Genomic DNA, 27,307 nt, shown 5'->3' with positions numbered 1-27,307 from the left:
AAGGAGGAAAAGACGGGGATAAGCTTGGATATTAACAACAATTACAGCCTCCACGTAATCCCCTTTCCTAGTTCTCAGACATGTTCATATGTGAAGGCACAGACACAGAACAACACCTCATGTTCTCCCTAAGGCTCCAATCATCTGATCTACTTTGTACTACTCCTCTGCAGCTTCCTCCTCCATCACCACATCACCACCCCACTACATCTCTTCCTACTCCCCCAGGACAGGTGATTTTATACAAACTCAGGCAAGATTAATTGAGACCAATTTTATTCCCTCAGCCACAAACTCATCTTTTTAATTCAAACTGATTTCAATCAGTTGACCTTGTTGTTAGATAGTAGAACTCCAACTACTCCCTTTCTACTTTTGTATGTCTCCCTTTCAACATCCACGTTTTTTGCACATCACAGTCAGGCAGTAACAAAAACCTGGTGATTCTGTGTCACAGTTGTTGCTTTATCACGCCTCTGTTATCACTCTAACTTATCTAACTGTCTTGCTTCTTTGGAAGCTGTAGTTATGCAAGAAGCAAAAGGGGCTTTTAGTGCCTGACTTTAGTTGCTGTAGGTTTGTTTCCTCAGACTTATTTGATCAATAAGTGTCATTAGTTGATGATGGTAGAGCATAGCTCATTTACTTTCCCCTTCTCAACATCTGTAGTTTTGTTCCAAACATTCAATCTTTCACCTGTAGGGGACAAGTGCCCATTATTTACCATTACCACCACTTTAGGAGATCCGCTAATTATTGCTGAAAGTTACGTGAGAAGATGAAGACCACTTTCACATCTACATGGTAAAATATGAACCCACCACCAGCAGCTGGCTAACTTAGCTTAGCATAAAGACTGGAAACAGGGACAAACAGCTAGACTGGCTCTATCTAAAGGGAACAAAATCTGAATCTGGTTTGTTTAATCTGTACAAAAAACAAAATGACAATCAACCTCCCTGTAGAACCAATGACTGGTGCATTAACATTTAAAGTTTCTGCAAGAGACACTCTATTTTTCTTCTTTTCAGCTGTAGAGGAAACTTGACTTCCAGCGAAACGGAGGATTTTCCCAGTCAAGTAAAACTGCCTGAAGCATTAAATATAAATACATTCAGAGCAAAACTGGTTAAATCATTATTGCGTTACAATGAGAAATGATAGAGAGTCGCGAAAATGACATTAATTTACATGAAGATCTTGCACATTATTACCTCAGTTTTAGTGACAGTCTGTATAAGGATGATAAGGTTCCATCATTGTTCCCCTGGCTACAGTAATGACGGTTATATAATGCTGTACAGTCACAGCAATAGAAATCTCAGAAGACGGTTTCTTAGAAAAGTCAGAACGAAAACTGGCAGGGGATTTCATGAAACATCCGAGAGTCCTTTGACCTTACTGTTACAGGTCAAGGATAATGGACAGGTAACGACCAAGAAGTCAGAAGGTCAAATCTGTTCGGGGTTTTAGATTCCCTCTTTAGTGTCAGTGGAACTGGTGCTACTGCTTTATGTGTAAAACTCCACTGCTTCTCCAGAGGAGAGCAGGAGGGACATTTAGGGAGGAGACAGAGACTTTGTAAGCGCTGCAGCCTCGTGAAGGCAGAAAGAAACACACTATATTTGTATATGCAAATTACAGCATGCTAACCTTGAGCTGGATAAGTACTTTCAGACAGACATTCTCCCAAGTTTAGGGAAAAGTTTTACCAATAATTGAGCAGATGTGTAGTCTATGTAATTGGTGAAAACTACACTGAAACAGGAACATTTCAACCTGACATGACACTACTGTGATCAATGAAAAAGGTTTGTAAAGCAGCAAAAAAACAGGCTTCCTTTAAGCCACCCCGCACTGAGACCTCCTTTTATGTGTGCAGTAAAAAGATGTTGAAAAACCCTTTTGAATCGTTTTCACTCATCAAGATATTAGGCTACGTCCTCTGAACAAGCAGGTATCTCAACTATTACGCTACCAGAACATCTAGAAGCTTAGCGTTACACCATTACCCTCAAAATACATATCTGATGTTGGGAATACGCAATTTTCTAGTCCTCAAACATATTCAATCCTGTTAAAAATCTTAAATTTGAGAAAAAATGGTATAAAAATATATAGCATATGTTTTATTCAACGCGAGTAGTTAGATTTTATTTTCGAAAATTATTTTTTTTAAATGGAAAAAGGTTTGGCGACATGTCCTGTCAATGAAGCTCATTTGAATTTGAATTCGAGGACCGACACACGGCACATACAGAGGGAGGGCGGAGGGGAGGAACAGAGATGGGGGAAAACAGAGAGGAAGAGGGAGAGAGATGAAAGAAAGTGAGAAAAAGGATGAACAATGAGGAGTAGAGGGGGGAAAAGGTGACGTAGACATCAATTGAAGACAGAAAAAACAGGAATGATATCAAAGGACGGAGATGGGAGGGGTGGGTGGATATAAAGGGAGGCGCTTGGGGGAGAGAGACAAAGACAAGGAGATGGAGTCTAAAAAAGAGAGGCAGTGTCTCTACTCACCACAATCATTTCTGACGGCTCCAAAGTGATGCATTCACAGCCTCGTCTGCCCCCCAGCTGCTTGCCAAAACTGAAGAGAGAACATGCATGCACACACACACACACACACACACACACACACAAACAAAATAAGTGAACAAACCAAAGGCCAAAGATAAGACAATCAATCACATTCGCCCACCCACAGATAAACCCCAGTATTATATGCCACTGAATGGCAGCAACTGCCCCAATCCAAACTGACATGCCCTGGGATTAAATGTAAAATGATACCAAGGGAGCATGTATGTGTTTCATGTTTTTACACTGTATGAGAAGTAACATCTGTTTGGTGTGATGTGTACCGGTAACCTGAGGTGTATCTGTCTACATTCAGATATCAACATTTGGCAAAGACTCCCTGACTGTTGATGTTTTGGCATTTTGATCCACTTCCTATCCACATACATGATATGAAAAATGTCTGGATAAATATGAGTTGGAGAAGATGACATGGGTGCAAATTTGTTGTATTTGTTATATCTGGTTAATGCCTACAGTACGTACAAGTTCAGATAGAACTTTGATCCTTCACATCAGACTACTGATCTTTCTCTGTAGGCCATAATAATCAGTTCGTCATCCGATAATTGGTGTTAATAATCAGCAAGCCCTATAAACATTTGTTGAGCGAATAACTAAAATAAACTATAATTAAAAGACAGAATTTCTCACAAGTGGCTATAATTTTCTATCAAGCAGCTACGGATAACACATGTTTAAAGTGCCCTGAAGAGATGATTTGAGATAAGCATTTCCTCCAATATTTTACGGCATTTTTGAATAAACGTTTATCCTCATGAAACCTTTCTTCTGTGTGAGAGACACTAGGTCTATCAAGTGTGGGTAAGAGAAACATGGATTAATGAGTTTTCCTAAAATATCAAAGACTGGCTGTCAACATAAAGCAGTCTGTAATTCTGTTGGTACAATTGAAACAGCAGTTTGTGGTGAAGGGCTAAATACTGAAAGAAAAGAGAGTGTAGATCAATAAGCCCTCATTGTCGACATCCCGACTGTACACAGCCTGAAGAGATTAAAAGCATAATTGCAATAATTGCTATTAAAAAGTGGAATTCTTGGAGATATCACTCAAATCAAAAAGATACCACCGAACAAACATTTCAGTTTGAATACTTGAGCGGACTTACATGGATTTTTTGGAGTTATGGGAAATGTGTTAGGACTGAAAACCTTTGGCGAAATATGCTACCATGGTGACAGCTACGGTTTTTGCACAATGTGAGTCTTTGTCTGACGGCCTCACAGGTTCAGCCCCAGTCAGCTGGGCTGTTGGCGGTTGTGTCCTCTGATAAGCGGGAGGAGAGCAGCTGATGCTGTGGTGAGGACCATGTGGTCAGTCTTCTCTCTACTGGTCACATGAAGATTCTGCATGATGTCTTAGTTCACATTGTGGATGTGTTCGGTAACAGTGAAAACCATGTGTTAGGATTTTCTTAGTCAGCCTTTTGTCCTTCGCCGGTCAAAGCACAAAAAGTGTTGATATGAAAAGGCCATTTGCAGCTTTTGTGCAAAACATGCGCACAGAAATAACATTCATTCAATTAACCTTCAGCGTGCTGATTGGAGCCTCAACCAATGATCATGTTTAGAATCAAGTCATCTGTTGATCAATAGACTTAGACTTCTTTATTTTATCCCCCATAGGGGGAAATTTTCTTGTTACAGCAGCAACAATATAAACAGGGAGAGTGAAAGAAACAAAGCAATAGAAAAGACAAAAAATAGCAAATATAAATATAAATATAAATATATGGATTGTGATGAAATGAAATAAATATTTACACCATAGGATATTTTGAAATAAATATTTACACCATAGGATATTTACCTATGAATCAACACGCTGTTTATAAATGGATTACAAGAGAGAAAATGCCCGTTACAATTTCATGAGGCCAAAAGTGACGTCTTTAAATTGTTTGTTTAGTCTGACCAACACAATTCAGTTTACCATCATATATGGCAAAGACTAGAATTACTGCCTCATGTTTCTATGCCTCCACCAATTAGTCTGTCCAAAGGGGGAGATTGGAAGTATACTGTTCTGAGTGAGTTCATAGTCATGTGAGTTATGGTGTTCAATAACAGCCTGAAAAAAAATGCAGAACATTATGATGTCACAGGGGAGGTGATTTCTGACCTTTTTTATCTAAAATGTCATCAGTTCATCCTTTTATCCAATTAGACCTTTGTGTGAAATGCTGCCATAATTAGCACATGAATTCTTGAGTTATGGACAAAAAATGTGCTTTGTGAGGCCACAGTGACCTTTGACCACCAAATTCTAATCGGTTCATCCTTGAGTTCAGGATGTTTGTACCAAATTTGAGGAAATTCTCTTCCTGAAGAATTACGTCCAGCAGATGGCGATAATTTTACTACCAACCACCTTAAAAACACCACAGAGGAGGGGCCGCTTAAAAATGTAAACAATGCACACACAATTTTTCACCGCTAGCATGGACAGGTTTGTGACAGGACTACCAAGTAAACGCAAAGCAGACGACGAATCAACATCAAACGCCACAAGTACGCTGACCAAAGCAAAGACGAGAAAAAATGACGAGGCCTATCTCGCCCTCGGCTTCGCCAGTACAACGGTGGGTCATGAAGAGAGACCACAGTGTGTGGTGTGTCTCAAAATGCTGTCTTCTGATAGTATGAAGCCGAACAAGTTGATTTTGGAGACTTCCAGTTTCAAGTTCAAATAAATCAGGCCTTTGCATGTTTGCAAGCAAAGCACATGTCTGAGAGTGTATTTATTTGAGAGCATGTGGTTGGTACCAGTGGGTGGGGGGGGCCTGAAAATAATTTTATCTCCAAAAGGGGGGGCTGGGGGGCGCTGCAAAAAAAGTTTGGGAACCAGTGAGTTAGAGTAAAAAACATGAAAGAACGAGCCAGACGTACTAGCTGAAAACTAAAATCCTCCGGCTACAGCTACTGCTGACGCAGAAGCATGAAGAGTTGCCAATTCTGTCATTTGAGAAGCTGGAAGACTTCATTGTTTGGCATTTTACATTAAAAAATGTACCATCACGTAAGTACACATACACATGGTGCATGATGTGATGCTGCTGGCATTTGCCAATGTTCCCAATTCTCTAAGTTTCCATAAGTGACAAATCTGACACAGCTTGAGCCATGACTCAGGACCATGGCATGGTCACCCCTAGTTGGCAAAAACCTTTATTGATCAACTCTTATTTGAGACATGTAGATGTGACACTGTACAGAGTCTCTGCATGTCTGTTGGGATGTGAGAGTGTCTGGGAGTGTGTACAGTTTTAAAATGCGTTTGATTTTTAAGACGTTTCTTTACAAACTGCAACTGTGGCTGTCTGTGTTTACGCGTTTGGTGATTATGCACGTCTCTTTGTGTTCCCATGTACTGTCTAAGTGTGTGAGTGTGTGAGAGATACTCCATCCGAGCAGCTCGATCGCTGTGTGCGGTGATCCCTGAGAACAGACTGGCTTGTGAACATGTCTCGCTCCCCTTGGCATGCTAAAAGTGGCGACTCAGCATTGTTGAAGGCCTGGAGGAGCGGCTGGTTTTAATTATGGAAGCGTGCTGAGCTGGGAGACGGCCAACTTTCACTCTCACATCTCCTCTCTGGTTACGTTCTCACACTGTCTCTTCCACGGCGGCTCCCTCCTCGCCTTCGGTTTCCAGCTTTTTGCTCTCCCCAGTTACTTCTCTCCTCCCTTCCTTCAGATCTCTCTCTTTTGCCCTTTATCTCCACTTGCTCCCCCCATACTTTCTCTTCCGTTCTCTTCTTCTGCCCCATGCCATTTCTAAATATTTCCTCCCTTTAAGCTCTTTTTGTCGCCCCTACTCTTTCACATTGTTCTCTTCTTCTGTTGACCCTTTCCACACTCCATCTCTCCCACTCCATTTACTTTCATTTCTTAATCCTCTCCTTCCTGTTGTTCTTCCTTCGCCTCCTTTCCGATGTCCTGTCAACTTTACTTCTGTCCCTTTTACATTTTCTTTCCTGCTTTGCTGTTTTCTTCCCCTTTCTCCTCAATGTATTCTGCATTCCCTTTCATCTTACTGTAGGCCCTCCTATCTCTGAGCTTCATCCTAAAAAAAAAAAAAGGCAAACTTTCATCTCATCACATCCTTAATCACAGTTTCACACCGGCGCAGACACCGCGCTCACAATTTCAGCCTCTTGATTTCGTGCTCAGATGAAAGCCTGTCTTCATAATGTGTTCTGATGATGGAAACAATGATGAAAGTCCTCTTTTTACACGTTTCAGGAGTGGATGAGCAGTTATCCTTCAGACAGATAGATTTCATATGAAATAGTAAAGGAAGCGGTTGTGAAATCAAAGCTTTGGTGCGTCACATAGATTTCTTCTAAGGGTGGAGTGATATTCACAGTGGCTCAAGTTGAATAAAGCTGCAATTGGATGAAAACCATGGCCATGTAGTTGCTGGGAACCTCTCTAACTGAAGCTGAGACTAGGCCCGAAATAGCTGTGAGTGGATTTATTTGACACTTTACTGCTACATGCACTCAAATACACCGTGTAGCCACATGTTGAGACTCGAGACTCAGCAGATGAGGTGAAACAGAGGTTCATGTCTAAGAATCTATCCCTGCTGATATAATCTTAATGCTCACTGGCAACAAAATGAAGGCTAAAAGGATTTTATTTGGTGGAGACTTAATTATTCACTAAATGTACAAAATATCAAATGCTTATTTCCTTTCCTAAAGTGTACTGGTTCTGGAATCCAGGAACAGTCATTATTCCTTTGTACTGACTTGTCTTATTTTAATACTATTAATAGCACGGAAAAAGACAGAAGCACATTAGTTAGGAAGGGATTTTTCCAACTTCCAACAACTGAAATGAGGCAAAGGGGATTCAACATTTGTATTGCTAATTTTTTGTATCTGCATCACTAAACCAAGTGATATTTCCCATCTCGGGAAATCCAGCTTTTGCTGGCCTCCCTGCATTGAGGTCAGAGGTCAGTGTCAGCTGCAGAAAGCATTCCTGGAACTGTGAGGGGTTTACTATCATCTGTCAATGACACGTCAGTGAGGAAGATGCATGCCAACACATGGGCTAGACCACCAGGACCACCAGGTCCACTAGTTAAAATTCCCCAAATTGTTTCACACCCCAGGAATTGTCTGTTCTGTGTTTATGTGGTTATTTGCGAAATAAGTATCAGGTTTCTTTAAATGTTTTGAACCGGTTTGATCGGTAACACAACAAAAAAAATGAAAATAGAAGCATATAGTCCTGCATCACAAAGCCTGGTGAGTGAATGACCAAATACAACAAAAATCATATTCTATCTACACAGCAGCTCCCACCAGGACATGAACACCCAAGTATTGTTTTAAGAGATCCCAGGGAGGACTACAGTCTGCTGGGCTCGGAGTTCTCTCAGAGCCCTTAGCCTGGAGGTCAGCCCGACTCTGACAGATCTCTCCACACTCCACTGAGGCGAGACGCATGGTCCCTGTCAGCGCCACACAAAGCCTGCCAAGCCTGTCTCCTCGCTGTGTGTGTGTTTGTGTGTGAGTGCACGCAGGGCGGTGAGACAGATTGTGTGAGACAAGGGAAAAATACAGTTTGCCACTAATAAAGGAGCAAGAGGAGGATTAGAGTTTTCAGACGACTGTACGTAGTTTGTAGGCGAACAAAAACTTCCCACGTTTGCTCCTTTCTCTGATTTACTGCATTCCCACGAAAGTCGAAGAAACAACAAACTTGAGTCAACTCTGAGTAATTGAGCTTGTGGGGGGGGGGGGGGTGCGCACGTGTGTGTACCCATCAAATAATGCTGTTGCTTGAAAGGGAACTGAGATCTGACACCTTCCTTTAGTCAGAGTGTCACACAGAGCGAACAGGACAAACCTCTAAAGCCAAAGCTATGGCCTGAGCATAAGTCTAACACAATAAAAGTAGATTTAAAAGAAAAGTTTCATGAACTTGTCAAACAAACACGCTGATAGACGTATTGACCATGAACCATGGCTTCAGTGTAGAAGTATTTATTCTACAAATATATTTGTCCCTCCATGTGGAGCTGAAAGCGTGGAGGAAAAACTACTGTTGTAGGTCTACACCAGTTGTTCAGTGGTTACTCTTCACTTTTGCATGTAGCTGAAGTTTTGAATGATGAGCGAACCTAAAGAAAACGCTCCAAAAACCTCCAAAACATTTCAGTTTGAATAACAAACTACCGTGTGTTCAGACCTCGTCAGAATATCAGACTGACAACGACGTGAATGACCATCTCACAGTTCAGGTAGAGCCTGATGAGTTGTAAATCACAAGAAACAGGAAACAGCATTTTAATGCTTTCCTGCAATTATGAACCATCTGGATCCAGTCAGACCAAAATAAATTACCAACACCAGACAATTTGAAACAAGACTATTATATTGTCCTATCTGCCACACAGGCAAACTTTATTATGACAGAGAATAATTCAGGATCACTGAAACAATTATGTCTTGCCTTTGAGACAAACCTTAAGTAATCTACTGCTCTCATAGCAACAATTTGTCAGATGAGCTATTAAGTTGTTGTTGCCGTTTTGTTTTTTTCCCAAATAAGTCACCGTCCCCTGGAATAAAAAGCTCTGACACTGTGCCTGTGCTGGATTTTAGCAGGTGATGATTCCTCTGCCCCCTTTTCCTGCAGAAACAAGTTGTTGGCAGAGGGGAGAACAGGTTCAGCCCCGGTCCAGTGACAGCTGCAGTGCTCAGGGCAATAAACCATGACAGCCGGCACAGAAACTAAGGCCCCACACACACACACACACACACACACACACACACACACACACACACACACACACAGAACTACTGTCAAAAAACTGATGTGGCCAAGAGTGCAAAATAGTAATATTTAATTAAAGGATGCATAAAATAAAATGATGGGTTCATATGAATATTATGATGGCTTCAGTTTTAGTCCTTCGATCGAGCTTTCAAAATTAGTATAAGTGGTAACTGTTGGCTGCAGTTTTTTAAACTACAAACATGAGTAAATAATAATAATTGACTATGTTTATTCACTGCATTATGTGATGCATTTCTGTTGTACCTGTTTTTTGTGATTTGATGTTCTTCTGTGCTTGATGCTGCTTTTGACTTTGTCTTATTTGACAACAAATGTGTAAGTTTTCGTTTTCATGTTAGGGCATGCTGTACAAAGTTTTAGAATATTTCTTATCATTCTCTCGGTGTAATCAAGAATCTGATTCACACTGCATTCATTTGAGAGTCACGGGCATGCACATTTTTGAAAAGAATGATAAGAGTTGAAGCAGCTCCTCCTGGAGCTCCGACTGCGTTGCTAAAGGACACGCTGACGGGGAAAGAAGCCACATAAGCTGTTGCAAGGAAGCAAGAAAAACTGAACTTCTAGAAATTTCTGATTACAACAATTGTTGTATCATTTTTGTGTTGTGTGGATGTTACTGGTTACAGATCAGCTACAACTGGAAATCATCAACAAATGTACGTACCAGCATCTTAATCAGCTACATTTCCTACCAGTTTCTAATAACTCTTAGACATCATTTTGCAACTCTGGAAGGTTATCATGGCTGCAATTATTTCATCTTCCATGGCAATGATCGTGAGGCTAACAGTAGAAATGGGATGTAAAGTAATCCAAGTGAATGAGAGGCCTGCATTTTTTCTGGCAGGGCTAAAGTTGGTCTGAATGCAGCCCAGTCAGCAAAACATCCTACAAACATCCTTCCTCTTAACTTTTCACACTCTAGAAAGGTTTGTTTTTTTTCCACCGGTAAGAACTTCATGCTATGCGACGCTGTACAATATGTGGACAACAACTGTGCAGAGTAATTTAAGTCAATAGAAAGTCTGAGAGTGTTTTGGTCAAAAAAAATCAAACCCAAACAGAGATCCGAGCCCATTTGGCACCAGTGTTTCCATGGTAATGATGACCAACAGTAAAGAAAGAAAACCGCAGACCACAGTCTAACACACACACACACACACACACACACACACACACACACACACACACACACACACACACACACACTTATAGGTTATTCTGCTTCGTTCTTCCTCTCAGATTTACTGTTTGGATGGCTAACACTGACCACTCTGACTCACACACACATCAAAAAAGACTGGAGAGCTGGCCAGCAGTCAACACTACAGGCAGACCACCAACACACACACACACACACACACACACACAGACACACACACACAGACACACACACACAGACACACACAGACACACACACACACACAAAGACACACACACACACACACACAAACTGCCAGACAGGCTCCAAGGAATGACGTAGTGGGTCATTCAAAAACATTAGAATTCATTTGCAAAACAACAGGGTGATCAGTTAAAGGGGCTAATTCAAACCTCAAGCTTATAAGAGCAACCAGGACAGCTGCTGCTAGACTCCAATGCAGCGAGTTAAGGTATCCTCACAGCTTAGAGAGATGAAACCATTCCCACTTGGTTGACAGTATAGTCATTGCACACTACTGTAGACTATCTTGCTGTAATCTTTACTTTCTTGTAGTGCAGCAAGATCCAAGAAAGCACATTACATAAAAGATGAAAAGTGAGAAGCGCTGTCAATGTTTTACTTGTGGAGCTTCAAGAAAGTTAGCTTTCAAACAAATTTGTGGTTAACACAGTGATGCATGAACAATCCCTCTTCCAGCATGGGGTTTGATAGCATGATAGCGATTTAGTTTAGATCTATGATCACCAGTTGTTGGGGGAGAAGCCACAAATACTACAGTTTTTACTGGTAGCTGCAAAATTAATCAACATTAACATTAATTAAGCTAACCTAATTAATTTTAGCTGCAACCCAAAAATGACGGGAGCAACCTTAGATATGAACTGTTGATTATTGATTGATACTGATTGTTCTGGGACACTTAATAACAACATACTGACCTCTGCACCCAATCTTTCACCAGTTGATCCAAAAAATTAAGGTCCTGATTCAGAGCTACGAGGTTAATGAGTTCAAAATATTGATTTGCTACGCAGAATAAAGTTGCAATTTTCTAGGGAAGAGTTGCTACTCTGTTGAACAAAAAAAAACACAGTTCACCAGCGGCCCATGATTGAGCGATGTTACAGAGCGATATGTCTTTTCTCTAACAAACAATCTGTGACAGAGCACAGTGTGTGGGGCTTGGAGAGAGAGCGCATTAATCAACAGACAAATGTTTCAGTGCAACTCTTTGAGAATTAGCAGCAATTAGCTACAGCTGGAATAATCCAACACCAGCGAAGCGACCGTCAGCACTGGCTATAAATGAGAAGCCTGCTAACATTACCTGCATGATTCAAAAATTGGTCTTTGTCGAACAAGGAGAGATACAAGGATTAATAAGAGATTAGTTAGCATCGTGGCTTAATGAAACTGGGTATTTTGCAGAGCTGGAAAAGCATCCAAAATAGAACTAGTTATTAACACCCCTCGCTATTCCAACAGAATATATCAGGACACATAGAGTTTGGTCTTGCACATAGTATGTGTTCCTGATGTTGGGGGTTTGCATACAAATCAGGACTTGATCCACATTATTTCCTCTTTCTCACATTGTTTTTGTCACTTTTCTCTGCACATTCAATTATATATGAGTATTTTGACCAAAAGTCTGCTCCACTTCTGACTTATTTAATGTTTTATTGTCTTGTAACTGTATTGTAATATACTTGCATTGTAATGCTATTGTTAAGATAATCAGTGTAGATAAAAAAAGGAGTTAGCTGTGTGTTTTTCAGAGCTGTGGGGCCCAGTGGTAGTTAGCTATCCTGCCACAGCGCCGTGGGGAATTCCTTGCTATCCAGTTGGTAAATGATGGCAGGCAGGAAATGGAGCATGCCGAGTTGAACAACGCACAGAGAAAGAGAGGGAGTTTTGAAAAATCTCAACGGAATAAGCCAGCACTCACGATTACATTACAGCAACTGTCCCTGAATTAAAAGATACAAATCAGCGTGACGGAGAAACAAAAACTTTAAGATCACTAACCAAGAACAGGAGTTTTGGGGGTCCACTTCTTTGGATTCCTTGTCAGTGAAATAATATCCAGCATAGTATCCACAATGAGGAGAGGGGTAGTACAATATTCCAGTAATCCCGGTTTAGATCCAAGTGTGTTTAGTTTATACTCCACTGAGTGAGCAAGTAAAAAGTTTCCTCAGAAAGCAGAAGTGGGTGACTGTCAAGCCCTTAAGTTTGTCTTAAACTGAGGGAGGAGTGTGTGCTCCCTCCCGCTCTACTCTGTTCTGTTCTGTCTGTCTGTCTGTCTGTCTGCTGGCTCCAGGGAGGTGTGTGTGTGTGTGTGTGTGTGTGTGTGTGTGCGTATCATGGTGTGTGCATGTGTGTCAGAGGGAGTGTGTGTGTGTGTGTGTGTGTAGGCTGCTCATTTCCTGCCTGGATGTGCTTCTGGGCTCCAGGCGGGCAGGCTGCTCAGGAACACATGGCCAGCCACTGTTCTGCCAGGGGTTCCGCATTCCACGCGCACACACACACACACACACGCACACACACACACACAGTGCAGTGCAGTGCCCTCCCCTCCCCACTCTCCCACTAGCACCCTCTGTGACCCTTTCCAAGCCCCCCTGCTCCCTGTGTGTACTCCAACCCACAGACACACACCCTCCAGTACTTTTGCAGGGCACCAACCTTCCCCCACCCCACCCTCAACTCTGTTATCAACTAGTCCACACTGGAATGAACACACACACACACACACACACACACACACAATCAGTGCTAGCTGCCCTGAGGTTATTGATAATTGGCCGGCTATTCTTTCTGCTACAGTTGGTGCTTTGTGCCATTGTTGTTGTTGGATAAACTGCCTTAACATCACACCAGCCACTTTTATCTATCTGCTCCTTCAACATGCAGCCAGTAGAAAGTCAGTCTTCACTACAAGCAACTACATCAACTGTTCCATTAAGGCTATATTTCAGCTAAGCCCATTCAGCCAAAGTAGGTGTCCAGCACTTCCGCTGAGGACATTTACTGCACGTAGCTGTTTTCTTTTTCTAGCAATACAGAGAAGAATGAAACAGTTATAAGACAAAATGCCAAACCTTCCACAAATCTACCACATCAGTTCGGAGGATTTGATGCTGTTCTTCAACTTATGTGATAGGAAATTTAATATGTTTAGGCTTTGAAGTGTTGATTGGACAACAGAAGATATGCGAGGATGTTACCAAAACATGTTGTTCTTTCCTGGAGTCTGTACTATAATGAAATGTATTCATATGGAACATGCAGGTCAAGCAATCCATACATTTTCATGGCTTTCACTTAGTTCCGGAAAAATCAATGGCAATGGTAAATTGCCTGGTCCTCTTTGGGATACAGCTCCCAAAAAAGCTGCTTCTTTTTCCAATAATTCCACGACTGCGAGGCTAAAATGAACGTATGATGGTGTGTGAGACCACAGTTCGGCTGTTATTTTCAATTCATGACCAACACCCTTTAGCAGGTGAAGCTCTGTGTCAGACGGTCATAATTATTTAAATTTAGACATTACTGAACAGAAGGTACCTGCCCCCTCCTTCCCATTGCTGGCATGTGTTCCTTCTGTTCAGTCCAACTACAACAACAGCGGAAAGGTAAACATGGAGTTGAAGGGCGACCTCTTGCAATTTCTGTCAGAGCTTTCCCTATTACAATCAAATCCATTGTTTAAACAGGTGCACCATCTCAGTTTAGGTATTTAAAGGCGTTCTTTGGTAGGGGGTGCCTTATATTTTCTTACAATATGGGTTTATCAGACCACATGGCGTTCCAGATGAATCTACACCCAGACCTCAAGGCTCCTCTCTGACAAATGTCAGAACACACAGTTTGTATTTTCAAGATAGGCAGGTCTCACTTACAGAAAGTCTTTCAATTCCAAATATCTGCACGCTTTCTTTTTGGTGTTTCTTACAGCTGACATGCCCCATGACAGGACATGTCATCATAAAACCTGATCAAGATTAGTCCACTAAATTCATGCACTTGCAACACATTTAAACTATTCCCATATTTGCCCGTAATACAAATACAATGAAACCAAATGCAAGAAACAACATCACCTAAAATGAGGACACAGTGGAAGAGTGGAACACATCTACTTAAATTGGATTTTCTCTTTAAAAACGGTTCACTAGGTCACATTCGAGCTACTGCACGACATTTCGACAGTCAAAAAAATCTTGCTGAAGGAGGTGAGACATCATGTGAGACTAGAGATCTTTTTTACGCAGCTCAACCTGACACTAAATCACACGAGTGTGACATACAAGTGTGAGTGCGTGCGTTTTTCTCCTTTATGTGTACGGCATTCCCTTACATGCCAGTTAAACCTGTCTTTTCATACCTTCCTTACAGCTCTGTGACATGCCGTCTCCCTTTTCATGTTACAGATGAACACACAGACAGACAGACAGACAGACAGAAGCACACACACAAATACTCTGTCTGACAAGACGACATGACAGGGTAGCGTCAGCTGCAATGTCAGACAAATCCCACCTCCTCTCACTACGTATGACACCCTCTTGTTTCACCCCACCTTGATGTTGTTCTCATGTTTCCTGTGTGTGTGTGTGTGTGTGTGTGTGTGTGTGTGTGTGTGTGTGTGTGTGTGTGTATGTACGTGTATGTGTGTGTCTGTGATTGTTACATACCAGCACCTCGCCAGGTACATGTGCTCTTTGACGAAGACGGATCCAGAGAGCAGGATGTACCAACAGGTAGCGATGCTGTCTGGGCTGGAACAGAGAGGAGGAACATACTGGTGTGAAACACTTCAACAGTCGTTACACCTCACAGTCTAATGGTTAATGGACTGTACTCTGTGCCTTATGTGCACATATTTATTTTCTATCAGCAAGTAATACCCTATTATTATTATTATCAGTAGTAGTAGTAGTAGTAGTGATAGTAGTAATAGTAGTACAATTTAAATCTGCACTGTGAAATTTTGAACATTTTTAGAAGCAAAATAGCAGCATATTTTAAATATGAGAATAACGATAAGGCTGTGAAGAAGACACATTTACAACAGGTTCAGCCATGTATTTCTAATGAGTCTGGGTTGTTCCCAAAGAAGAGTTTATGCAGTTCTTTTTTGGAGAGATTAAAAGTTTCCTGAAGTTAAAACTGATACATTTTTGTGATTTTCTTCCACCACCTCTGCTGTAGCCTTGCTATAGGTGTCACCTTAAGCTTTATGATTGTGAGCTAAAGACGATTTCTGCACCGAAGGCTACGCGATTCATCATGGGCATCCGTACATTTATGGCTCAATGTAGTGGGAGGAACAGTTTAATACAAGCCAGGATTATTTTGTGCCATTACGGAAGGCTTAGAAAAATATATCAGTCGTATAAAAAGAATTGAAGACCGAAATGTCTGAAAGAAAAAATGTAGTGCGCATCCGAGCTTTGAATCCCAAGTAGTGCATTTTACATTAGCATAAATGTATTCTTAGGATGCCAAGCACTATAGAGCCATGATATAATGTGCCATCACTGCAAGGTGGATGGAGAGAATCCATTAAAGACAGGCAGCCACGCTAAAAAGGCTGGAATAAACCACACAGAACACAGTCACATAATCTGATTCATTCACAGCAGCTGCAACGTGAAGTTATTTCATCTGACAATAAACAAATGGAAAACATGGGCAATGCGACACGTCCGTGCTATTTCATGTACACCAGTCTAATTCCTAGTCCTAAATCTAAATCCTTCATAATAAGCTGGGTACTCAAGTCAGCAGCAAGCCAAGATGCAATCATACATGAAGAAGAGTCAGAAGTCAGAGGAGACCAGACTGCGTCCGCGCCTGTGGTTATGAATATGAATAGTCTCAGAGTCCGGGAACATGGTCTGGGAATGTGGACTGAGAAATTAGGGCCGTTGTGAGAGTGGAGATAAGAGGTGCACCACAATGGGAAGAGAAACGCCATATGGAGAGAATGTAATGTCTTGGCCTGACAAAACGAAGGACAGTAGCTTTTCTGTGTGATTTATGTACACAAACAATTTCTAGATGCGCTGAACAAATTGGATAGAACAAAGAGCTTATTTATCTACAAGGTGAAACACATTGGCAGCTACAGACCAAGTAGATCTCCACCAAATAGAGATTTCATTTCAAGAACATGAATGAATAAATATAAATGCACTGGCTCACCACAAAAGCGTCTTTCTCCCTCAAAACAGGACGACATTCGCGCTAAAATTACAGATAGGATATTTAAAAGGAGAGTCTGCATTTCAGGAAACTGGTATTATCTCTCTTCCATGATAAATCACTAATAAAGGACTGAAATAAAACGTGGCTCTGCGAGATGGTTGTGTAAGAAAATCAAGGATTAAAATGTGAGCACTGAATCGATAAGCTGCATCGATCAATTAGCTAATAGAAAATAATTAATTGCTAAATAATGATGCTGCATTCCTCCTACTGACCCTGTCTAAACACTGTTAATCTCATTTTGGTGCAGATGAATTTCCAGACATCATCAGCAGTTATTCACATTTGATTTATTATGCCATATCGGGAGTTTTAACTAAATTAGCTTCCAGCCGACGGTAACATGATACAATAAACTCCCTTCACCTCAGGTTTATTTGTCCTTTCACTGGGTATTTTTAAATCGAATTCGCAAACTCAGATTTTATAAGATGATACTCACACGTATCCACACTGAGACTGAAAATTATCATTATACATCTCCATAAGTGTCTGTTCTAGTAAACCATCTCCTACCACACTATCTATGTCTTTGCATCACTTGGGTGCACACAGTCGCTGAGGTGCATCCAAACTACATACAAAGTATTCTGAGCACAACACAAACCTGAATATTGCTATAATTGGTTTGGGAGGTGTTTTCTTCTTTCTTTTTTTCCAGGAGACTGAAACACTTCATGTGTGATTATATGATAAGTATTGTATTAAGTGTTGATTCAGCCTCTTTGTGGTTCAAACACTTTGGGAAAGTCCTGCTCAACAAATACCAAAGAATACTATACAAGATTTTCGTGTGGCAGGAGCTGATCTGTTTGTACTACACAGAAGAAGCAATAACAGACACTGTGATTTAAAAAAGAAAACAGTGATATTTGCAGAAGCTATTGTTTCATCTACAGAAACCCAAAAAGATGTAATAGTGCTGGATACACTAAAAAGGGATCTATGGGAAGTGCAGAGCAAAATAGAAAATCATTTATTGTGCAGAAATGCCAAAAACTCACTGGTTCAAGTTTCTAAATTTGAAGATTTAGAGCTTTTTTGAAATGTCATTGTAAACCGCAATTCAAAAATACATTTGGCATTGGAAAATTGTGAGGGGACATTTATAAATTAACCAACTGATTAGAAAATAACTGTTGAATAACAAAACACAATGCACAATTCATTCACTCTTCTCACACATCTTTTTTGTTGACTTCGGTGTCGTTGGGGCTCATCTATCAGTGAATGTTATGTATAGTAATAGCAGGCCAACATAAGCATGTTTGAGGAAGAAATAAAAAAGATTTTGTTTCTTGTTGCACTGTTTGGGTTTAAGTGAGGCCAACATGATTAACTATCATGGTTTCATTGGAGAGACCTTGATTGCTTTCATCTGCTGTCTGTAGAGTCTGTGAGTGTGTGTGTGTGTGTGTGTCTGTGTGTGTGTGTGTGTGTGTAACAGCTGACTAATTGGACATGGCAGGCGCTTTGTTCTGGGTTAAGGTACTTAAGACTAACCCCTGGTAGAGAGACAGGAGGGTGTAATGGAGAGAGAGAGAGAGAGAGAGATTTTGTGTGTGTATGTGTGTTTATTTGATGGCAAATTAAAGCACTGAGTGTCTAATGTGATTCTGGTGAGCGTGATAATACATCAACAGTATGTGAAGCTTATCTCTCATCCTTCCATCTGTCTCTGTCCTCCTTCTAGCTCTCACTCTTCCGCCACATCTCGGCCGCCCTCCCTCTTCTACCTTGCCGCAAAATCCTAATTTCTCCCCTCACTTAATTTTCTCATGTCTCCTCCCTCTCGACATTGCTATCCCTCCCTCCTTTGTTGTTTTTAGCGTATTCACCTCTTGTTTTCTCTCCGCCTCTGAAGTCCTCTCCTCTCATGTCCTCTCTTTTAATATACCTCCTCACATCTCTCATTTGCCGCCAATTCCTCCCTTCTCCTCTCACCTCATCACATACTCTCTCTTCTTTTCAGCAGCCTCCATTACCTCGTCCCCTTATCTCTCATTCCTCTTCTTCTAATCAACCTTCCTCTTGACTATTTTTCCTCCGAATCCATACCGCATATGATACTAAAATGATTCCCCCCCCCCCATCTGACTCATCCATCTCAGTATCCAATTATTCACACATCCTGACAAACAGGCAGAAAGGGAGGCAGACAGGCTATCAGGGGATGTGTCAACATTACAGTCAGCTCTAAACTTATGTTCTTACTCAGACAATGGTGTTTTAAAACTGAAGTGGGCCTCAGAAAAAGTAACATAAAATAAATGCAAAACCACATCCAGCAGAGGGCTTGAGGTTTTGATGAGCTTATTTAAAAAAGCAACATGGATTGTGGATGATTCTACAGCAGCCATAATTTACATTTTTCCTTGCAATATTTTGTGAGATATGAACGTTTAGAAACATAACCAATGAGGTGTCTCTTGAAATGATCATAGGTAGATATCACCTGCTTCACAATACCTGCAAGTTTGACAACGCTGAATTTTGCCCGTTCCAGGCTAAACTAAAGGGTAAATGTAGAAATATTTTTTTGTTTATTATCAGCAAATCCCATTAAAAGCCCAAAACCAATTAAGTGATCCAACAGCTACTCCTTCATTAGCATACGCACGGCCACAAATGGACGATCCATTCCCGTTTGGGTAATGTTTGTTTAAAACCACAGTAGCCAGTTCTTAATTTCAAAGACTCTAAGGCTGTATGTGACGGTGCTGTTTTTGATCTTTTTAATAGGATTTGTTGATAATGACAAGCATAGAAAATTTCACCAGACATATCCTTTCACACCGCATTTAAGACCAAGTTTAATCCAGTTTTTTTAAACAAAATACACACAAGAACACAACAAACTGAGAAAACAGGATAAGACTCGAAATACTCGTGCAAAACTCTCTTTGAGAGAGATGCACTCACAGTTTGAATGCACTTATTGTAAGTCAACTAGGCTAATGCGCTCTTGAACAAGGCATCATTTTCTCTAGTGCAGCTGCTTAGTAATTCCACGCGGCTACAAAATGGTAATGTCAAGGATGCTTTGATTGTGAAGCAGGACATTCTTGTAAAAATATTATGAATGGGTAAACAATAAAAGATAACTGCTTCCACTTGAATAAAACAAACATTCCTCAGCAGATATTTCAATAAGATGAGAGGGTGAGTGCAAGCAAAACACAGCAGAGCACTTCCTGCTCAGCGTGAGAGCGTGTACTTACTAGAACAGGACGTGGTTAGCATCATGTCTCTCATACCTGGCCGAGGTGCACATCGACCTGAGACAGAAAGGCAAAGATGTTAACTTTTTCTCTCCCGTTACATTTCTTTATCTCTCACAATCCGTCACGTATGCATCCTAAACATTTTCTCCAAAAAGCCACAGAGCTCTCCCATTTTGGACACTGTCATTACTGTCTGTCAGCTCAGAGTGGTAAAGGTGACCTGCTGCTCAATTTCTGGCTGCAGCCCAACCCGCATTTCATTTTCTTTGGTCTGAGTTGTAGCAGAAATGTGCTGCGTCTTTGGTCGATTGAATCCAATCACAAGCGAACCAGGGTTTGTAGACACAAGTCAAACTGACTCACAAGTATTGTGTCTTGATAATTGGACAGAGATTTGGGAGCATTTTATCATTTATTTACCAAGCGTGAGAAACTGCTGTCTATCGGATGTTTATATCTGTCTCTGTGTGACCCTAACACACTCCATTGTGGAATTATTTCTTGTAAATGGTTCAGATTATAATCTCACGCCATTTTTTTGTTAGGAAGAGGGCTAAGACCCAGAATTTGATATGAACACTTGTTCAAATGTCACAAATCATTATCACCTGCTGAAATGAAACTCAAATCAGCAAAGAAAATATCCCAGAGTTAAAACAGGACATTTCAAACATGCTTGGTATGAGGATGTGAGTGTCTAAAAGGCACCTCAGCACGAATGATAATGTGAATGATAAAGCCTGGGTGGAAAGCCAACCTGGGGCAAAAGGCATTTGCAAAAAAATTCTAACCACTCTACAACTCGTTTGCATAGGGTGTGCAACATACGGCAGTTAAACACAGACAGTAAGCCTAAAGGCTACTCTGGAAGGAGAATAAAAGCGACTCACCTAAGCTGATGTTCCCTAAGGTGAGAGAGGACGTCCATGTGGTAGAGGTGGCAGTAGATGGTGTGCAGGTCCTGCAGGGCAGAAAGGCAGTGAAGTCAGTACTAGTAAACATGTCACCAAGAACATAGAAATTAAGAGAAATTATTAAATGATCTCACATTTTCACACATGCACACAAAAGGAAACACTCTCACGTCCTAAGACATGGTGTGTGCACACGCTGTGGTGATCAGTGCGACTAGTGGGAGGCCGTTTGAGAAACAAATTTCACTGCCTTTTTCAAAATAATAATATATATTCACACACAAGCTTGCAAATTCTGTAAACTGCTGAGAGTATGTTTAGAGTGTAAAAAGTGAAAGCTTTAAAAGGATTAGCTCATTGTTTAGAGTGTGTGGAATGTCTCAGCACCATCTAAATCACATCGAGTGCAGCACTTTGACAGAGGCCACTTGGACTATGCCAAACACTGCCTGTCAAATTGACACCCTCAAACCAGACAGGCAGGCATACCACTTATGTACGCACATGACAGCAGTGAGACAAGCACAGATATATCCACCCACGGCCTTAAAATAGTACTCTATCAGGGCCAGCTGTCAAAACATTAAGAGGCTGACAGAGTGTGTGTGTGTGTGAGGGAAACAGCTTCATATAAGCATCTGTAGGATCAAGCAAACACAGCGGCAAGAGAGGCCACTGGACAACTACTTTAAACAGGTGGAGGGTATGGTTGGCTGGTTATGTACACACACACACACATACTTTCACACACACACACACACACACACACACACACACACACACACAAAGACACACACAGAGACAAGCCACAGGTCTTCTCTCTGCTAGGAAATCTGTCTATTCTCTATTCCAGTCTGCCTGATGATATGCTGCGTATCGCGTATTGTAAGACTGCAATGCATAAGAGTTTAAAGTAAATCAGCAGGTTAGAGGAGTACATCAAAACATTTGGGGAGATATGTCACTTTTGGCAAGAAAGTACAAGAGGATTGACACCACCCTCGTATCTGTACAGCATAGTTTTTCCCAACAATCATCCCTCTTTAGGGTGAAGCCAAAATACATCTGCAGTTTAGCAAGAATTTCACAAGAAACTGGGACAGCTACTGCACTAATCTGAAACTAATAAATCAAAAAATCCCTAGAGCACAAATTCATATTTGCAGTGTGTTGCCTTTGTTGAAACTCCATTTCCTCACCAGTGGTTTTGTTTACATTGTGCTTAAGCAGACTGAAATGCTGGATTATCAATTCTGGGCTGAAAAGCAAATCCTCAAACAAACACTGACAACAGAGCACAACTTTCACATGTACTTAGAGAGTGTGCAGCTTGAAATCTCACCCATCAAAGATATATGCAAATGTGCAGATATTTCACAAAGTAAGAAATGATGAACTGTGTTTTCAAACAGCTAAAGCCATTTTGCTGATATGTTGTAAACAACAGCGATGAGATGCAAACTCTTACCAAGATCCCACAAATTCTGATCAGTGGTGTCTGAGGTAGTATAACAGATATTACAGATTGGCGAAGGAATGAATGCACGAACACAAAAACGAACCAAACACAGGAAGAAGGTATTGCAGAGTTTTACAGCAGTATAACAGCAATACAGCAGAGAGAGAGCGAAAGAGAAAAGGAACATGCTTTTGTGAAAGCGTTGTGGTGTGTGTGTGTGTGTGTGTGTGTGTGTGTGAACATGGCATGTGTGCACTGGTGAAAAGAGTCAAGCAGTGGGAGTCAGCGGAAGCAGAGGTGATCACTAAGGACTTGGGAGCCTTTAATGCAATGGACCAACACACCTCTGATGTGTTACTGGCTCTGTCTGATGTAAGAGGGAAGGACTTCAGTGAAGAGGAGGAGGAGACAGAGAGAAAGGAGGAAGGGAGACAAAGGAGATACCAAGACAGAAAGACAGAAACAAGGGAAGTAGGTGAGGGTTAAACATTAAGCATAAAAGACAAAGGTGGAAAAATAAATCAGATGAATAACAGTCTGTTAGGTTTGTACAACTGTCACCAGTAATGCCAGAGAGAAAGTTCATAGACTTATTCATAGATTTAATTGCCACAACTGTGCTTCTAATGTTAATTAACAAAAGAAATGTAGATGGTGGTGATGCTAGAGCACTTCCTTGCTTTATGAATGAGGTGGTAGACAAGCTGTAGTTGCTGTTGTGTCTATGTTTGACCAGCCAGCAACAAGCAAGCAGTAGCTCTGGAGGGGGATTTCTGTAGCACCTGCAGCTGTCGTACAGGAATCACATTTAGTTTCTAGTTCCTCTAGTCAAATGCAAGTTTAGTTCCTTAGTTCCTCAAAAGGTGCTTCGTCCCCTGGGAAAGCTTCTCTGCTGTAATCGCCCTGTTGGATTCTGTTCTTCTCCCCATTTATTCATTATGGTCACAAAGCAGAGGGCTCAAATGCTCACATGTCTGTATGTCGAAGTGTCCTTGGGCAAGACACTGGACCCCAAACTTGCTTCTGAAGCATAGCTTCAGTGCATGAACGTGTGTGAAAGAACTTAGATTCCTCCTGTAGGGATGATGTGTGAAGCACTTAAAAAGTAATTGAAATGACTACAAAGGCGCTATAAGAATACAGACCATTTACCATTCACTGAAGAGGAACCAACTTAGTTTCCCCGATGAGGAAACCACAGCAAGCCATTTAAGACACTGACAACTGGGCACTCTGTCTCAGCTGTTTAAATAAGAGTTAAATGCTGAAGGACAGAGAGCCTGACCTGGCCAGCTGCTTCACAGGGAGAATTGTAACCTCCGCTTACTGATCCTGAGGCAGAAACAGTGAGCGGAGAGCGGGCCTGGATCACGGTGGTGAGGAAGTGGAACTGTATTGACTTCGAATCACAGTTAACTGGGTTAGTGAGCACAACAAACTGCAGCAGTAAGCACTCCTGTCATGTTGCTGAGCACGCATGTGTGTTAGTGCATGTGTATGTACAGTAAGTGTGTGTGTGTGTGTGTGTGTGTGTGTGCAAGACATACAGGCCTGAGGCGACTAGCTAGCATGGGGGCTTGGATTAGGCAAGACAGCCCTTACACACACACCACTCTCCTGCTTGTTAGTGTTCCTGGGTTACATTACATACACCGCCTGATTAAAAAAAAAAGACATGGTAGCACCAACCACATTATTTTACCATGTATAATGTCGCTGTGACACATTTTTCTTAACTGGGGTTGGCTTATTGGAGCAACTTGATTAGAGACATGTCCCACATCAATACCTTTAAAGTCACAGATCTACATTCACATCTATACTTCCTAAAAAGTCCCCCACAGCTCAAAAATTTATTTTGCTTATTCAGGGCTAATTCAGTGGCTTTAGTGAACTTTCTAAACCGCTGCCTCGTCTCTTGTCTGCAACATCTGAGCGCTGAAAAATCAGCCTCCCTCCACCACTAAGTCAGACTTTGTCTCAGGCTTAAATAATGATCTTAACTGACATAACCTGGGATCATCTGACTGCTTAGGTGAATCCATTTGAAGCAAAATATGATGTTACTGATCTGCTGTAACGGCACATACAACCCATAAATAGCAAATGTATGGATTTATTTTACAGCATGACCCATAAACAACACATGTAGTTCTTCTACAGCTGCTAGTACATACATCCATGAAGCCCACCGTCCCCGTTTCATGTATTGATTAGTGTAAAGCAGGTCATCAATAGACCCAGACAGACAGATAGCAGGATGTCCGAGGAAGGGATCTCTGCTGTGTCGCTTCAATCGGTGGTCTCTCAGAGAGAGGATGGTAATGTGATCACTACACCGCCCACGCCAATCTCTCTCTTGCTGTGCCCCAAATACATACATACACGCTGCTTAGACTTGAATGGAGGTGTAGTGGCTGCGGTCTGGTTTTAGTTGGCCAACACTAGGGAAACGATCCCCATGTTTTAGTGTAGCGGTGTCAATCCACATATCTATCGTGCAATGATGCCTCCATTCCCAAACCCACATGGAAAACCTGACTCCAATGTAATAGAATTTTCCCAACACACAGCCTCGCTTTTTTTGTTAAATATGTTACATGTACAGGATTCATTCAAGTTTAAAGGCTGTTCTTCGTAGACAGTAATTCCTCTTTTGTTTTCTAACAAGGTTTGCTTTGCTTTAACATAAACAGAAACTACTCAAGTCTACTATAAAACATCTCTGATGCCCCTGATTTGATTATCAGAGGGCCAAATCTTCTGCATGTCTAAAACGACACACACAGTTCTCGTTGTTAAATAAGGTCTGAAAACGGTGTGTTTGGATCTAGGTTTACATGTGCAGCTATCAAAGCCATGTCCTTTATGTCATTCGGCTCAAGCCAACACGCCATGCATTGTTGTCTCGCTGTCCTCCCCTCCCTCGGGACAGCACAGAGCAGCGGCACAACCCTCCCATGTGACCTCTGACCTCTGGCCTGTCCTCCCTAGAGGCTCGTGAAGTGGCCTGATGACCCAACCTGTGATTAGGCCGTCATAACCTCAGGAGAGACATCCGTTAACTCATCACCAGCTGAGGCTCTAGCGTCTCATTTCATTAAAAAGCAGAGAAAAGATGGTTTTATTTTTTCATATTTTTACATCACAATATTATGGTGATATTTTTTCATAGTGACAAGTGTGAGTCTGGGGATGAGTGAGTATCAAAACAAAGATAATGAGTTACTATTGTTGCAGCAGTATGTTATTCATGTGTTATTTGAAGTTGCAGTCTGCTTCACAGCACACGAGCAGAATTCAATCGAGAGAAAAAGGGCTGTTTCTCCAAGTTACTGAAGAGCAGAAATATTTCTAAAAATCAAGTCTAGTCTCATCTTCAGGACTGTGGCTGTCAAACTAGTAAGTAAGACAAATGAAGGTGATCCACCGAGCTGATCAGTGATGGTCTGAGTCCGATGTGCTTGTTCCTAGTGTGTGTGTGTGTGTGCTGACTGGCGCCATGTGTGTGAGTCAGGTAGCTACAGTGCTGCTGCCACCTCCTGGCAGCAACATCATTGCTTTAATAAGACTTGGTCCAACAGACACTGTATATCTACCTACTGACAGATTTATAAGAAAATGCAAACAAATCTAAAAAAGAAAAAAAAAGTGGAAAAAAAAGACACTAAAAAGCAAAAAAATGTTACAAATCTAAAAAATATTTGTTACATTTCTCATTAGGGAAGTAGTAGCAGCAAGAACACATTCAAGAATTAACATTTGCTGTAAAAAATTTATAATTACAGTTACCAAACAAAAAACTTACTTTTTTTTTTTTTTTTTTTAGAATGATGACCTGAAACCAGTTTGCCGTCTGTGTCTGAGCGGTCATGTGACCTGACCACATACCTCGACTCACCTTAATTTGGTGAATTGTGTAAATGCTTTACAGTAACAGTACATCTGTGTGTGTTTTTTTCTAGCACCCCTAACCCTGACAGGATACTGACATTTTGACATGTGACCTGCCATGACTGTATGACTGTTACTCAAACATAAACAAGCCGTGGCAGCACACAACTAGGACCAGTCATACAAACGCAAGTTGCTGCAGTAAAGAAGCTGCTGTTCCACCCACCACATTTCTCCATGTCTCATCAAGAGACACAGAATTCATGATACTCTGAGCCACTCCTACGTGAATCGGAAAAAGCAGGATGCTGTTGTGCAAAAACCTTGAAATTCCAGCTGAGGAAGGTCTGCTTTTTTCATTTCTAACTTGAACTGATTGTAATTTGAGCTGGGTTTTTTTTACGTACCAGGTATGTTTAATGTCCCTGAGGCCTTCAAAATCCTTTCAGCCCTTTGAGGCCTGTAACAAAAGCATGGATGTAATCTTTTTTAATACATGCTGTTAAGAGTGCCGTTGCTTTCATTTGCTGGTTTGAAATGCCACATAAAGATGGGGTCATGAACTTGTGGTGGCAGTAAAAACATTGAAAACCTGTTGCAGTTCAAAATTCTTCCGCTGGATATCTGAGGAAAAAAAAAGACTTTTCAGGAAGAACCTGAAGGTCCGTCTCCAGCTAAGCCTGCCTTTGTAGAGAGTTCAATCACCCCTCAGCCCACACCCGCCTCCACCAGAATGTACAGTATGCTAGTCGAGTCCGCCACCGACACAGAGAGGATATTGTGGACCGATGATACAACACGTCCATTCAAGCCAGCCGCACAAACAGCTTGGCTTACATCCTGCCTGCATAGCCGGCTTTTAACATTTACATTACATAGACTACTGACTCCCCAAGTCTCTGTGTCAACATTGTGCTGTGCTGTAACAACATGACTAAAAGCCAGGGAACAA

At 41.4% G+C, this 27,307-nt stretch overlaps 1 protein-coding gene across 2 annotated transcripts in view; it reads right to left on the bottom strand.

Moving 5' to 3' along the window:
• The window catches only part of LOC139213416 (rap guanine nucleotide exchange factor 6-like), a 134,915-nt gene that overhangs the window by 84,525 nt on the left and 23,083 nt on the right, over window positions 1-27,307 (bottom strand). For both annotated transcript variants that reach the window (XM_070844100.1, XM_070844101.1), the window contains exons 2-5: window positions 20,979-21,049; window positions 20,086-20,142; window positions 15,289-15,372; window positions 2,524-2,593 (exon numbers count right to left, since the gene is read on the bottom strand). In XM_070844100.1, the coding sequence (XP_070700201.1) occupies window positions 2,524-2,593; window positions 15,289-15,372; window positions 20,086-20,142; window positions 20,979-21,049 (282 nt within the window). The remainder of the gene's footprint in view (window positions 1-2,523; window positions 2,594-15,288; window positions 15,373-20,085; window positions 20,143-20,978; window positions 21,050-27,307) is intronic.

Source organism: Pempheris klunzingeri, chromosome 14, assembly GCF_042242105.1.
Source record: "Pempheris klunzingeri isolate RE-2024b chromosome 14, fPemKlu1.hap1, whole genome shotgun sequence".
Lineage (NCBI taxonomy): Eukaryota > Metazoa > Chordata > Actinopteri > Acropomatiformes > Pempheridae > Pempheris > Pempheris klunzingeri.
The sequence above is the reverse complement of the archived record's forward strand: the minus strand, read 5'-3'. Positions and strand labels throughout refer to the sequence as shown.